Below are 16,127 nucleotides of genomic sequence, written 5' to 3'. Positions count from 1 at the left end.
AAGATGAACCTGATCAGTAGGAGATAAGGTGTAGTATCAGCTCTGACTGGGGCAAAGAGCTTGTGGAAAGGAAAAGAGAAAGAAAGAAAGAAAGGAAAAGAGAAAGAAAGAAAGAAAGAAAGAAAGAAAGAAAGAAAGAAAGAAAGAAAGAAAGAAAGAAAGAAAACAAAAATGCCTTAGTTGAGACTCGTCTCAGCCCAGTTTGAGTGAACAAGCGGCAGGTTTCAGCTGACCCCAGAATTGCCACTCTGCCAGCCTGCCCAGCTTTGCCCACAGCCTGGACTATGAACCATATGAGAGGGCCTCACCGAGATGCTGTTTTCATTTGAGGGTCACGACAGATCTCCCCCCCTCACAGCAAAGGAAAGAGAAAAAAAAAAAAGTTGGGATTAATGGAGACATTTTGTTAAAGAAAAATTTGGCTTTTCTAATTACACTATGAACCTTGTCAACCTTTCCAGGGGAGACTCACTCAGAGCCTATTTTACTCGGCAATCCTGGCAGGACTGCCGAGCTTAGCCCCAGTAGCATCCCTTTGCGGAGTGGTCCCACCACCACCCTGGCAGGAACCTGGGGGTCACCCCGCATCCCTGCCCACCCGAACACCCACCTCCCCTGAGGCAGCAGAGCCAGGATGCAGAGCCAGATGGAGACAGGTCCCCCATCCCTGCTGAGCCCACGGGGGAGCAGGGAACGAAGCACATCCCAGGACTAGGCCAAGAGACCGCTTTGCCACGGTGTAATTACTACCTGCCTTATTTTGGGTGGGGTCTTTCTGAAAGCAGCAAATTCAGCCACTCTTTCCCCTTCTCCCCCCTCATCACCCCTTGCCACCTTGCTCTCCATGGGGAAAAAAACGGACCCAGACCGAAGTCCGGGCTCCCCTCCTCCCTTCCCTACTCATCCCACACTCCTATTTATTGTTTTCCCCCAGGTTCCCATAGAAACCCTTGTCTGTGGGCCTGGCAGGAAGCCACCATGTTGTTGTGTTGGGTTTTTTTTAATATATAAATGAAGTCATTCATTAAACTCTGCCATGATCTCCCTCCCTTGTGTGACAGCTCCAGATAGTCTCCGATTTGGAAAGGCTCTTAACCCCCTCTCACCCATATCGCCCCAGTTACAAGAAGCAAGGTCCATGTTTATGCCAGAACAAATTGGATTTCGATTTATTTCCTCCAACCCCTCCCCCAGCTCCTTGGGAAGCCGCTGCAGAGGCAGCGCTGCACCAACCCCTGGCTCCTGTCCCCTCCGAACCATGCGAGCCTTCCATGGTGTGAGAGCAACGGTGGTTGGCAGCCCTCTCCCTTTCCCAGTTGGATGTGACTAACTCTCTCCCCATGACCTCACCGGCTCGCTATTCTGTCCCTGCATCCTCCGAACAGGCTGAGGACAGAGCCGGGGGCGACCGTTTTGGGGAGAAGGATTTTTCTGCAAAAGCAGGGAAACATCTTTCCCAGCTCCCTTTGCCACAGAGCGAACCTGCCTCCAAGCTGCCCGCCGCCGTGCTGGGATGCGGCTCAGACACACTGAGCATCATGGTGGGGCTGCAATGCTGGGAGATCCCTGCCTGCTCCTCTCAGCAGTAAGGGCTGCTGATAGAGCCCCCAGCAAGCCCCCACTCACCCTGGGTTCAGAAATATCAGCACCCTCCAGCAAACACCTAAAACCAGTTTATTAGCGAATTCAGAGCTCTCTCTCACGCTCAAACAGGCTGGCAGCAGAGCAAGGTTTAATAAGTGACACTTGGAGGTTCAGTAGTCACACCGACAAGCAGAGGAAAAAGGACGATTCCTTTTTGACTGACCTAGCACACAAATATTTGTCTTCAGTGAAAAACAAACAAAAAAAAACCCAAACAAATGACAAACTAAACCTTGCCAAAGTCCTTGCGTTTCGGTCAGCTATAGGGGTTTGTTGGACTGCAGACAGAATGTGCCATTCCAATTTGGACAAGCCCAAGTGCGAGGAGGGGGTCAGCTGTTAAATTGCCTTTCAAAGCAAAAAGGTGGAAAGATTTAATTTCCAAACGGTTCCGTTTTCTAAGAAGGGGCCATGGTCTCCCATTTGCTCTAATTGCTCACAATCACATGTCGTAACTCAACGTGCTCAGCCCACAGTGGTATTGCACAACCATCTTTCCCGTTTCTAGACATAATTACCCAGCACTTCAGGATTGGGCTGATACCACGTACCGCTGCCTTCACCTCTAGCCAGCACTTTCCCAGGTCGGTCCCAAGCTGGGGAAATTTTGGGAAGAGGCAGGCTCATAGCTGCTGGTGGGACTGAGAGCTCTCCATTTCACCCAACACAGGATGGGGAAATGGAAAGCAAGACTTGAAGCTTGAAGACTTGCAAGATGAGCTACAGCATGTTACAATCCTGCATCCAGTCACCTGCCTATATAGAGGGATTTTCATGTGAGGTGAAAGGAAATTCCCCCCTCACGTAAACATTAGGGGGACTGGAGAAGGGAGGGAGGAAGGGTAGAGAGACCACTTTGTTGCCGCAGCAGCCAGGAGCTGCGGCAAGGCTTGATCCACCAAGACCTCATTACAGGGCCTTATCTTTTCTCTTATGCAGTCCCTACATCTCTGCCAACAGCTTTTGGAGGTCTTAGTTTGGGGCAAAACACTCTTTGTGGAAGGGGTTTATCTCTTCCTGAGGAGGTGAGGAGATCTGGCAGGTCTAAGGACAGGCGGAAAGCACCTCGGTTCAGCTTTGGCCACGGAGTCGCCGCTTGCCAAGCGTCTGCGATGCTCAGACTTCTGCTCTGACTGGGGCTGGCTGCCCATTTCAGATCCAGCTCTTGACTTCACCCCTCTCCAGACCCCCAGCCAAGGGAGAGGTTTTATTTCCATTTGCCCTAAAAAACACCTCCTCCTGCAGAACAATACAAGCACCCGCACTCTGGTTGCACTGTTCCACATGGCCACGAATGCCCGCTCCAGACAAGTCAGCATTGCTGGAAAGGTCACGTTTCCTTTGGGCAATTCCTCACCGGCACTTGAGGAGATTATAATATTCAGGCGAGGGAAATTTCTGGCACCAGATGAGCTGTGTTTAAGGGAAACGCTGCAGACTCGAGGAGTCATTTGCACGGCCAACGGCTCAAAGGAAGCTTTGCTGGCCCAAATCCAACCTTCAGCACTAAAGCTAATTCCAGAAAGGAAAATGAAATGCCTCCCAGAGGCTTTGGGCTTTGCAGACCTGTGCCAGAAAAACCCAGGAACCCTCTACCAGCACATTGGACATTCCTGTCTCCTGAGCTCGCCGGGGTACTGGGCCAGGACAGTGTTGACTTTGGTTGCTGCCTCTGTCGGGCAGGCTGCCTCTGCAGAGCCAGGGTTCACGAGGGAAGAGGTTTTGGGAACAAGGTTTAGGAGGAGCCATGTGCAACCCCTAGCATGACGGCTGCTGTTTCCCAGAGGATATATTGCCCCATCACCTGCGAAAGCAACAGTGTCTACCTCTGCTGAAAATACCACCCGCAAGAGATGGGGCTGCATGAACTAGAGAAGAACTGGGAAGGGTGACCCTGCATCCCTCGGCAGCCATCCCATTGGCCTCTCTGTTGAGGTTAGGGGAAAGGGAGATGCCAGAAAACTATGCAAGGGACTTTCACCTTCCCACGTAATCCATTGCAGCCTCCATTACCTTGTCACAGTGCCAGACACAATATCGGTGCAGAACATGGCCTAGGACGGTCAACAAGTTCAGTCTGCTGCCAAGCAGAGCTGCCAGGCTTTATTTCATATTGCATTTATCACCAGTTTATAAAGGGCCCAGACATGATTGGCAGGTGTATGGAGATGTGCGGCTCACCCTGTCACATGAAATGGAAGAGGACACCTTCAGAAGGCTACAATGGAGCATCTCCCTTACCCACTTGACCTTCCACCAACAAATTAATCACTTATTAATCTCATATAAACGGCATATAATGGATCTGTGTGACAGTATGCTGCAATACCCAGATAACGCCTCCACTCACGTCATTCGGGACAACTGGGGTAAGGCCACCGCAGAAGTCATGGGCTGAGGACATTTGCATGCAACGCATGGTCATGCTGCCATGGCTCAGTTTCTCTCCATCCAGGCAAATCACATATGCCCTGGCTCAAAGCAGTGTCCCAGGGGATGCCTCACACCACAAGCACCGGTGTTAGGCATCCAAGTTCAGCATCTCGGCCCTTTCCGAAGATCCCTCTAAGACCCAGGTTTACCTCCACCTATCAAGACACCTTCAGAAACCTGACCCTAAGCCCAAGGGCTTGTCTAAGGTCACCACGAAGCTAGGAAGACATAGGGTATGGAGCGGAGGTCCAGCTGGCATCCCAACCCCTCATTAATACTCTGCCAAGAGGCCGCTGCTGAATACCAGCGACCACAGCTGTGCTCCCTGCTACCAGGGGACATGGGCTGGCAAAGCATCTACGGTACAGCCATCACTGAGTCAGAGAACAAGCAACAGTTAACGCTTCTTGATAGATGGGTTTCTGTGGCTTAGGAGTAATATGGCTTTGTAGCAAAGACTACAGCTAGGTAATCATCCCATTGGATAAGGAAGGGGGTATGGATAGCAGTACGATACAGGGAGACTGGGAAAAGAAATAAAATCAAAAACTATTATGTCACAGCCTGGACTTTATTTCAGCCTAGTCTCGAGGGAGATGGTTATCCTAGCTCTGAAAGATCAGCTTGTCAGTCAAAGGCAGCCAGAGATGCTGCACAAGCCTCTCCCTCCCATACATTCATGTAATTCCTCAGCTGCATTGCTCCATTCAGAGTCCAGGCTACACAGTTTGAACAAGAGGGGGGCGGGGGGGCAAGGAAAAAATGCATATATATGCTTCACCCTCAGCCTTTTTCTCATACCAAGTTTCCCCACCCCACCCATAGCTGCGCAGTCTCAGCCACGTCTCCCCGTTTCTCCTATAAATCACAGCTCTCCTTCAAGATGCGAACAGCAGGATAGAGCCACTTCACACCCAGGGGCAGGCACAGAGCCTGTACCCGCCGACCCACTGGAGCTGGGGGGGTGTGGAAAGGTATCATGCATGGGGTGATAAGGACACACCAAGGCGTCTGAACAGAATATGATACGGCCCAAACTTTCATCAAGCAGAAATGGAAGAAAAACCACATGCAGCATGGCAAAGACCTATCTCCCCTTTAAAAACAAAAGTAACTCTTCTTTTTTTAAATGAATCTTATGTTATCTCCACAAAAGCACATCCCACTTCTGTTCAAAGAGGGATGTGCAGATGTGCAGCCATGCAGCCACACGTGCCAGGTATAAAACTCTGCCTGGTTTAGCCTTAATTAAATTCCCGGCAAAGATTGACCTGTCACTGTGGCATGACGGGCAGGGAAAGCCCCAAGCTGGTAATTTACCGCTTCCACAAGCAAAACAAGAGACATTTGAGAAAGCTGGTGGTGAATGGCAGGAGTAGACCTCGGAGGAGGGGTGCAGGCAGGGCTGGTCCTTCATCACAAGACTCATCTGTCCCCTCCTGCCTCTCACAGGACAGCAGCTCCAGAAAGGCACAGGGCATGGTCCATGCTTCCAGATGCTGTTGGTAACGCACAGCTCACTCATAGAGGCACGAAGCAGCCGATGGGAAAGACTGTTTCTTTTTATTATTATTGGTTTTAATCATAGCAGACAGAATCCCACTGAATCCTTTACAAGATGATGGATTGTACCCCCAGGACCATGGGTGCTTAGCACACAGATAGGCTGGTGCGATAATGTATTAACATCACCGGTCAGGAATTTGGCGGGGGGGAGGAAAGGCCTGGAGTTCAAGCCCTCCCAGCGCTCCACGGTATTCAGTAGGTGTGAGAAATCAGTGCTGCATAGGACCTCAAACCACAGCCCTTTCTCACGGTCTCTCCATCTCAGTCCTAAGGTTCAAGAAATCAGTTTTTTCTAAAGAGCAAGAAGTCTGAGCTCTGTTTTTGCAAGAAGGAAGCACACCAGAGGAGAAAATAGACTTGTCAGAGAGGTTCAGATTGCCTTACCCAGCTTTTGTAGTTTATTTTTCCCCCCTCTGAGAGGGAAGCAAGCCTCCATAGCCTCAGTGTCTTGGCTACAGTCAGACAGCATCCTTCTTGATACACTCATGCTGGAAAATAAGTCTGAGCCTAAGGAGGCAAGCGATAGCCTTACTTTTAATCCTGGCTTGAAGCAGGGGTAAGATTCGTACCAGGTATGCTGCCTTTATAAGCACTGCTGGCTTGGCTGCGAGTCCTTCATTTTGCAGCCCTTGGGGTGATGCGGTCCCCCCCAGCTCCTGCAGACCCTGGCAGCAGGAGGGAGTTTGCTACCCGAGCACTGGCAGGAGGCAGCAGGGAGGCCGTGGGAATGCACTGCTCCACTCCCTGGGAGAGTTGAGGCTCTATTCGTTTATGGCCATTGCTGATGAGTTGCGCTGCAACAGGAACCAGAGTCAGCAGCAAGCCCTCGGTCCCTGCTGCGCTAAGGCAGTGAGTCTTCATGAGAAAAACCAGTCTTTGCCCCGAAATACTGATTGCAACTCCTGTGCTTAAGGGCATGGCCATGCTAGCCTCTTGCCATGGTACAGAGGCACCTGGCAGCCCTGGTTGCCCTCTGTCTCTCTGCCCGCCATAGAGCTGAGGGATGGCGCTACTGAAGTTTGGTGCCTGTTTTGGCGTTCTCCATCGAAAGAGTTAAGGCATACAAATGGTGGGAGAAGGAAAAAAAGTCTGGAAGCTGAAAATTTGTTCTTACACACCAACCCAGCTGCAAAGCCTCACACCTCAGCATCCCCATCCAGTGCCCTTCCCAGCTGAACCACGCTCAGACACATGTGGTGATCCTTCTCCACCCACCAGAGGATGCAGATAACCTGCAGCTGCAGCCCTGAGGGGCTCAAAGGCTCACTACTGCTCCCCAAAATTTCCACGGGCTCAAGCTCAGGCCCTAAATATCCAATGGCTTGAGAGCAGGTAGAAGTCTGAGACAAGCGAGGCTTAAAGCAAAAAAGACCATCAGCTGGCTTCTGGAAAAAGTCAATGGTAGGTGGAGTGCTCCTGAAGAAACAAGCCCCAGGGCTGGAGAAAGCTGGGAACGGGTCCACAGGGTTCTCAGAGGGGGTGGATGAGCCGCTGCAACTGGAGAGAGAAGGACGAGCTGCCCTCCTTGGAGTGAAAGCAGAGGGTGGGCATCCCACAAGGCACCCAGGGAGGGGGCACCTGCCGTGCATCGGCTTGGCCCCTTACCCCCACCCTGCCCATGGCTCAGCTGGGCTGCAAAGCCCCAGGTCCTTCCAGGCTTGCAAAATGCGATGACATCGCTCCTGGGCATGCCCCACCAGCACCAGGCAATCAGTCTAGCCCAAAGGGCTCTCATGGCCACTCCTCCCCACCAGCAGCATCTGGTCATCTCTCTCTTCCCATCCACCCTCCACTTGTGGGGGTCACAAAGGTGCCCATCAGCTCTGCCCTGGCCCTGGCAGTGCGATGCAGAGGGACAAAAAAAAAAAAAAAAGCCCACTAATAAAAACATCAAAATAGGGAGGATTCTGGAAGGGGAGCACCATGGTGGGAAAGCCCTGCAGGGATGATAAACTCCTCCTGAAATGTTGAGGCAGCATTGCAAAGCATTGCAAATTCATCATGTATTGCACTGATGAAGGCACTGTGTCCCCCACCAACCCCATGCCACGATCCCTCCCTCCTCTCCCCATGCAGCAGCTCTGCTACTGGCTCATTTCTGCACCTTCATTTTTCCCGTCTCCCCCTAAAGAGCTGCCCCACTTCTTCACGAGAAGCTTTCCTCCCTCCCCATACCTATCCACAAACGAGAGAGGTGGAGTAAAGAGATGCTGCAATAACCCCCGGAGGCAGCAGCTACCTCCCAGGCAACAAACCATGCCCAGACCACATCCTGCCATCAAACACCTCCCAGAAAAATGTCCTCCCCCTTTGAAGCACCATCCAGCCCTTCCAAACACTTCAAGCTCCTTGTTCCCAGCTCAGCGCTCAGGAGGTCAAGACAGAAATATTGGAGTAGCATCCTCCCTGCTGAGACACATCCTGGCGAGCTCCAGGAAACATCGCATGCAGGCTGAAAGGAAGGCATCCCGCAGAGGTGGGCAAAGCCCCCGCATCCCCATCAAACTAAATATTATACTCAAGACATACACCAAAATTCAAGGAATTCAGGGAATTTTAAAGCTACCCCTAACGCTGGGGGACTCTGAGCATCACCAGGGCATCGCTCAACAACACAGCAGCGCGTTGCAGGGAGAAAGAAGGGGCCATGCAGCTGCCTTGCCGGCACCAGGACCACGAGTGCTGGCATCGGCTGGAGGCAGAAAGTGTCTCATCATGTATGGCGAGCCAAAACACAGGGGCATGCAAGCATGATTTCAGATCTCACAGTTTGTCTTGCCATGTTAATGACTCCACAGAAGATAAAGACACAAAAGTCCCATCCTACAGAGGAAATAATTAGGTTTATCACCCGATCTAATTTTCTGACTCATTTTCTTCCCCTGAGCTTTTTCATCCTCAAGATTCAGTCCCCCTTCACCACAGCATTATTTGCACTTCAGACTCTATGGCATTGCAAAGACATGTAATTATAGACACTCGTTTATTTGTTGCCTGTGCAGCAGCCATGTTTTGGAGCCCCTCTTCTGGGCCAGGCCCCCCATTGTGCTAGGAAGCATACAAGCAGTGTGCAAGAAAACTCTCCCCCCCCCCAAGAACAGATCACAGCTCACTTCCTAATGACACCCGAGATTCACCCACATGCTGGATAAAAACCAAACCAGCCGAGATGAGAACGGTAGTGCCTCGAACGCACATCCATCTGTACGCACTCTTCACCCCACGGCTGCACACCCCAGCCAGGCACCGACAGCCCAGCTATGGGGGTGCAACTGCAGCAAGCCACCGCAGCGCTTAGTGGGAGCGGTGTCAACCAAGAGGCCCGATAATCCAGTTTCGAGGAGCAGCACAGCTGATATACAGAGAGGCTGATTTGTAGGTTAATTAAACAGCCATATTCTTTTGTGAAACACTCGAGGCTCGATAAATAGAGGGAGAGTAAAATTCCAGCAGGAGCAGATAACGAACTGAATGAATCAACATGACAGGCACTGGATCCCTATCTTATTTATAGGAATTCATTAGAAGGATAAGGAAAAATAGAACGTGATAACAAGATAAAGCAACTCACATTTGGAGAGGACTTTAAAAAATACAAAGTCTTGCAGGCGTGTGAGGGATCACCTCTGTTTACGTGCTACAAAGGGAGAAATATTTCCCTAGGGATATCCCAATAGAGAGACTATGCCTGAGGAGGGGAGTGCCTGGGCACACAGGGCAAAGGAGGGGAGGTAGATAACCCTGCAATTGCCCATTCTTCCCCATGCCTTTCCCAGGTAATTACTCAGCCACTCATGCTATGTGTCGCAAGGCATAACCCTGGGCTCTTTTCAGCCTCCAACCTTTCAGATGCAAATGGCACACTCCTGCCTGCACCTTCCGCAAAGCCAGTGAGGAACAAGGAGGGGTAATTTTTCCAACCCACCTCCAGGCTGGGAAGAGGTGAAGGATGTTTCCCAGAGTGCTGACTCGGCACTTCAGCCTGCTGTGCCTCCAACATGGCCTACTGCTCTCCAGCACAGCAACCCACCCTGAAGCACAGCTTGCGCTAAGCCTGTCAGCATGGTCGGTGGAAAAGCCATTTCTTGCAAATTTGGCTCCTGGGACTGATGTTTGGGTGATCACAGCCAGGTGCTCCTGCTCTGCACATAGGCATAGGCCACTTTGAAATACTGGGGTTTTGTCTTGAGCACAAGGCTGGATGCTTAAGCATTGGGACTCAGCTCTTCAACCCAAAATCCACAAGACTTTTACACTGGTTTCAGCTCAGGATCCCTTAACCCAGCTGTAGGACAGCCTGGCAAGCAGCTCCTTTGGCTGAGCAACACTCAGAGAAGGTAATTCTCTGGTTAACCCTGCTGATGCTCTGCAGCAGGAGCGGCCAGGTAAACCCTGGCATCACACCAAAATCCCTGGTGCTCATGAATATAGCTCTGAGTAGCCCTTTTCACTCTTATGCTCCAGGTCACTGATGCACTCAGGCACATCGGAAAAGCCTAGGACCTATGCAGTGTAACTGCTCTGCCTGCAGTCACCTTGGGACAGATAAAAGCAGAGCACAGCAATCTCGACAGCAATATATCTTCAAGCCAGGAGCCTCAAGCCATTCACTGACTGAAGGAGCTTGTGCCTGCACCTGAGGTAGCAGGGCTTGCAGAGCCAGCCCTATGGCTGGGCTTAGGAGGGAAACTGCTCTGGGAGAAAATACAGCTACAAAAAAGGCTGGGCTGTGCATGGAGCAGATCCTGCCTATTCTCCTGTCAACTCCTGTGAGCATTAGTGGGGTTATTTGGGTGTAAACCATAGATGAAATCCCTCACACATCTTCACACCCCACCTCCCTCCTCATCTGTAAGCAGGACTGGAAAACACAGCCACAAAGCCAAACCTCGGTCAGATTAAACGTAATAACCCCACTCAGAACAAATGTCATCCCAGGGTTCCTCTGGTAAAAGCCCCTATGAGTCTCTGGAGCACCAAAAGTCCCTTATCCACAGCAGGAGGAACTTGGAGACACCATTAAGGACAGGAAAACACCCCTGGCTTGGGCTGCGCCAAGGACAGTTCTTCAGACACCCCTTTTCTGTGTATGAGGCACATGTGCTGCCCCCCCCCACCCATCTGCCACCCTGCAAAATAAGTTGCTGCCCAGCTGCGAGCAGGTGATTCCCACCCCAGTTCATTTGCCTGGCTCTCCTCAGTACCAGCTGGCTCCAAATCTGAACCCATCCCTGCCTGCTGCACAACCACGCAGAAGTTTCCATGGCCCTCGCAAGCCCCTGACCAAGCCCTGTTCTGAAACAGGGATGTGTAACCGAGATCCCAGCCGTTCTAGGCTGAGACCAGAGAAAGAGTGCAATGGGCCAAACAGGAGATGAAGAGAGAAGAGTCAGCTCCTTCTGCCCGCTTTCTACCCCAGGGGCCTGTGCAACCAGTGGGAGCTTTTCTGCCGACTCCCCTGGGTCCAGAACGGGGCCCAGGAAAAGGCGGGAGAGACTGGATGGCTGTAGGAGCTAGTTTCCCTTGCAAGGCCAGAAACTTATTCGAGAGGTGAGGTTTAGAGGCTGCATTACCAGCCAGGGAAATCCCAGATTGAATTGAAAACGCCTGTCCAAATAACCCCCACCTTGACATCTTCCACCTCCCAGCTGGAGACCAGCAGGCACCGGCGAGCACAAGGGAGCCAAGAGGTGCCTGAGATGCAGGATGCGAGTCCAGCACCCCCTAATTCCACCTCTCACCCCTCCAGCTGCTCAATCAAATATAAAGAGGCAAGGAGTGCCTCTCTTCTGCCCAGAGCCGTCAGCGTGGCACAACACCATCAGCCAGAGGAGGATCCCAGAGACCCACAGAGGAAAGCAGCGTTTCCAGCCCCCAGGGAAGAGCGGAGTGACCGCATGGAAGGGAATCCCAGCACCAGCAGACAATGTAACCGTCCTCCCCGGCTCAGCCCCGGCTGACAAAAGGGAATAAACCTAACTGAACCATCCACCTCCCTGCCCTGGCAATTATATTCCGAGAGAAAGGTTCAAAGCACTATGGCGATTAATTAAATCAAAAGAGCAATGTCAGCTTGCAGTCCTGGGAGGATCTGGCCCTTTACAGATCTCTGAATTGAAAATGCACATCACAGCATGCACAACGTACATTTCCTACGGGAAAAAAAAAAAATCCTTTTTCTAGGCAGAAGCCTTCAGCGCTCAGGGGATACAAAAAGACACACACCGAGACATCCCTTGCACAGAGAGGGAGGGGGGAAATTAGCCGGCTCAGGTGAGTGTCACAGTACAGTTGTGCTCAGTTATTTCAGTTGTGTGCTCCTGGAAAAGCCATCAGTAAGTTCAAATCTGCTTTTCTCATATTGCTTTGGGGAAGGAGCGGGGGTATCTATTTTCCTTCCTTCCAACGCATCGCGTCTGCTGGAGACCCGGGCTCGAGGACGAAATTCGGCTGGTTTAAAGGGACGGGAAGATGGTCGATCCGGAATTCCTTCCCTTTCTTCCCCCTCTCCCACCCCGGTACCCCCCGCCCGCAGGCAGCAGCCAGCCGGAGAGCCGGGCTCCCCCGCGGGCAGGTGGGCTCTCACCTGATGAGGTTCTGCAGGCCCTGCTTACTGGAATTCCTCCTCAGGATCGCGCTGGTCATGGTGGCCGCGGCTGGAGTCCCGGCAGGGTCCCGCCCGCCGCCCCCTTCCCCGGCACCGCAGGCAGCTGCCCGCCCGCCCGCTCCCGCGTCCCCCCCTTCTCCGCCTTCAGGAAGTTCTGCAGCTGGTTTCCTTTTGTTTCTGCTAGCCCCCCTTCCCTGCTCCACACCCCCGGCTCGTCTCCTCCACCTCTACCTCCTCCTCCTCCTCCTCCCCCTCCGCCTCGTGGAGGTGTCACGGGAGAATCTCCCGGCGCGCAGCCGGCGGCGGGTCCCGCAGCACAAAGCCCGGCGCTCCCCGCCGAGGGGGGCTTCTCCCTCGCCCTCCTCTGCTTTAACTCGCTTCTCTCCCTCCTTCGTCTTCTCCAGCCCCCTCCTCCCTCCCTTATTCAATCCCCCCCTTTTTTTTTTCCTCCACCTTTACCGCTGCTTTCCCGATTACACAAAGCAACTTGGGAGCAGAAATCCAGGTTAGCAACTTGCGCTCGGTGGGCTGTAAATCACTCCTGGTCCATTCACAGCAGAAGTCTTCCACGAAGGGCTCACCTCCAAACTGTCCCCGAACGCCCAGAGGCAAACCAAGACCCAGATTAATTCGAGAGGGGCTTTGTGCTGGGAAGCGCTGCACCGGCGAAAAATGTTCTCCTGGGACGGACATAGCAGCTGGATTTTGGGGGAAGCTACTGGCAGGCAAGCAGCACGCACCCTCTTCTGCTCTCAAACCTCCCCCTCACCTGCTCAATTGACCAGCTCTCCCGTGCCTCAGTTTCCCCAGCCACCAAAATGGGCAAGAGCAAAAAAAATGCGGCTTGCCTCCATGAAACACTGATATTTCAGGAGATTAAAGGACATGAGTGGTTGATGAAGGACTAACAACATTGCCACCTGCTAAAACAAAATGCCCATCTGCCATGCATTCAGAGGATTGCTCTTCATGCTACCTCATCATGGGAGCAGTCCTGGAAAACAACAGCCTTTTTTCCCCTAACCTTCATCTCCTGGTCCACATGTGCTTTTGTGGGGGGAAGAGATTTTCTGCTATACCAAACCAACAGGTGCCCGGACTTGTACCTAGCAAGTTCCACTCCACGTTATACTTGCACGTCATGATGCTCACGGCATGGCCTGCCTGTGTTCCCCTACGGTAAGTGAGAATTTTCCTCTGGCCGTCTCCAAGATGGGAGCAGTTATGATGACACCACCCTGCTCAGACCCTCACCTTCCTTCTGCTTTCAGTCCCTCTCAGCTCATTTACACATTTCCTTTCAATCATTTCTGCAGAAGGGTTTCTTGCCACCTGGTAAGCTGAAATGGGGAAGTTATCCACGAAATACACCCAGAAATCTCAATAAAAAGGAAGTGTATTAAAGCCAGATCAGAAGGAAGTGCTTGCTCTCCTTCCCACTGTCTCTTCATTTCAAAACAGTTTATTTTTTTCTGCAGGTATTTACTAAGCAGCCCCTAAGCGATCAGGAACAACAAAAACCACTAAGCACAGACATTGCTGCTGGTTTCACTCTCTGGGCTGCTCAGATGCTGTCACACTGCATTTTTTTCTTTCTAAATTGGGTGAGAAGATGCAAGAGATCCACCACAAAAGTTCTCTGTTGCTGAAAAAGAGCCTGTCCCAGCCCTGCAAGTGCTTACAGGAGTAATTAGGTTTAAGCACGTGAACAGTCCTATTGACTTCACCGCAATTGCCCACAGAGTTGAAGTGAAGTATGCACCTACAGGGTTTTCTTTTTGGAGAGAATCGGCCCAAACCTGCCAGTGACTCCTATGGTCTGAGCCAGCCAAGGGTGCAAGACAGAGGAGCCCTGGCAGACAGAGACGTAGCTAGCAGCCATGGGCCAGCAACAACTGGGGGCTGGATGAAATCACAGCAGCACTCTTGTTTCAGGCAGAGATGCCAGGCAATTTGCAGGGAGCTGAGGAGGGGCGAGGAGGAATGCAGCTGCCATCACCAGGAGAAGGCAGGAGCTGGCTGGGTGCGGGGAAGGGAAGAGGCAATGGCACGCCACTTCTTACCAAAGGCGAAATCCTCCGTGTAAATGGGTAGAGGGGAAAGCTGTTGATTCTCCCAGCAAGAGAGAATCCACACCCAGGTTTGTGTCCTGGAGGATGCCACCGTGAGCTCCTCATCTTGCAAGCACTTGGCAGACTTCCACCCCAAGCCTAGGACTGATTGCCTCTCAAAGATGGGGGCCTTCAATGAACAGGGCTGACAAAAACCACGCTTGGATGATGAAATCCAGGACCAGAGAGAGGTCATGACATTAGCTCTTACTGGTCTAAGGTGCTAAGATCATTTGGAAACACCAGAAGTGAAGCAGTGAGAAAAGGGGTCCCTACACTGCAACAGGCAGCAGGCTGAGCTCTGCATTGCTCTTGGGGAGAGAAATTCGTGGTACCGAACTCCGCCTGGAAAATCCTCCTGCCTTCACGAGGTAGCTGTGCTACTCAACCTCTGGGGAACGTTTCCTGCCCTTCTCCCTGGCTTTCATCTTTGAGAAAGACATCAGATATGGCAAGAAAACTCATCCTTCCTCCAGCATCAGCAGGGTCCTGCAGGACCACAGGGAGAGAAGAGCAGAGCAGGACCCTCTTTCTAAACTCAGAGCTTGCAAGAAGGGAGGCAACTGCGCACTGACACATGGACAGAGTCACTATCCCCTGTATCTGTGAAGCAGGGAGCATTTAAACCCACTGTTCAAAAGCACAAAGTATGGGCCTAAGGGACCACAGAGAAAGAGCGGTGCAGGAGAAATCCCACACCATCGCCCTGCAGAACAGAGGATCCTTCTGTCCCCTCTTCTCCCTCGCTTGCTGCCAAGCCCAGGTGCATCAGTCTGAGTCACACCATGTATCCAAGAACAGTAAGGTCAGCATCAGTCCCACAGCTGCTCGTATCCTTTCACAGAAACAAACCTCCTGGTCCCACCAGGAAGCGGGTAGGAGTACAGCAGACACGGGAAGAAAAACAAAGAATTAATTCATCTGTTACGTTTTGGCACAGTTTAAGCTAGGAGAACCACCATAAATCTCTGCAGCGAAACCGTACCCCGCTACAGGAGCAGGGATGCCTGGAGCACCCAGAAACATGCTGCAGGGCACAGGAGAGCTTCCCAGAGCTCTTCCCAGCAGCAGGGGAAGCAGAGAAGGTGAGACGCCGGGAGGGAGCCAGTCTGTCTCCATCGCTGCGGGAAGGAGGGCGGGAGTCCCAGAGAGATAGGGCCGCACCAGTTCCTGTTAATTACACAATCACTCTGCTATGTAGGACTAGTTGCAAAATCAGTTGGAGGCTAACACATGGTCTAGGAAAAAAAGAAATAAAAAGAAAAAGACTCTTGTCCTGCTAGCAAAGAAATGCAGCCCAATTTTCTCTGATATTGCTGGGATGCAGAGCACTGTCAGCATAAGCCCCAACGTACAGTTGCTTTGAGGGCCACTCCTTTACAGGCGCCATCAGCTGCCAGCATGGTTTCCAGGGGTCCATGCTTGCGTGTCACTGGTGGGATCCCCCCAGAGAAGATGTTCTCACAGAAACAGCCTCACCTCTTCAGCAAGAACTAAGCAGCCCTGTCTCAGCTGGAGACCCTGCACTTCCACCAGCAGCCCCCAGGACGATGGAGTAGATGAGGTCTCTCTTGTTTTGCCTTTTAAGTGATGCATCCTTCCCTCTGCCATCCCAAACCTCTCTCCCTATCCCAACACCTCCCCAACCTCTCTTCACCATGCACGTGCAACCCCCACTTTGAAACTAGCCTGGCAGACATCAGCACTTGCCTAGCCCCCTGGGAGCCCCAGTTCAGTGAAAGGGGCACACCAGTTGGTACGTCAGC

General features: G+C 52.1%; 1 protein-coding gene across 2 annotated transcripts in view; it reads right to left on the bottom strand.

The window, feature by feature from the left end:
- LSP1 (lymphocyte specific protein 1) overlaps window positions 1-16,127 on the bottom strand; it is a 53,359-nt gene that overhangs the window by 27,996 nt on the left and 9,236 nt on the right. Inside the window, exon 1 of one of the 2 annotated variants that reach the window (XM_075047898.1) lies at window positions 12,230-12,357. The exons of the other annotated variant lie outside the window; for it this stretch is intronic. Within the exon in view, the coding sequence (XP_074903999.1) occupies window positions 12,230-12,288 (59 nt within the window). The 5' untranslated portion in view covers window positions 12,289-12,357. Of the gene's footprint in view, window positions 1-12,229; window positions 12,358-16,127 lie in introns of those variants that run through there. 2 annotated transcript variants of the gene reach the window in all.

This window comes from Buteo buteo, chromosome 16, assembly GCF_964188355.1.
Source record: "Buteo buteo chromosome 16, bButBut1.hap1.1, whole genome shotgun sequence".
Taxonomy (NCBI): domain Eukaryota; kingdom Metazoa; phylum Chordata; class Aves; order Accipitriformes; family Accipitridae; genus Buteo; species Buteo buteo.
Note: the sequence above shows the minus strand (reverse complement) of the source record. Positions and strands in the feature narration are given on the sequence as shown.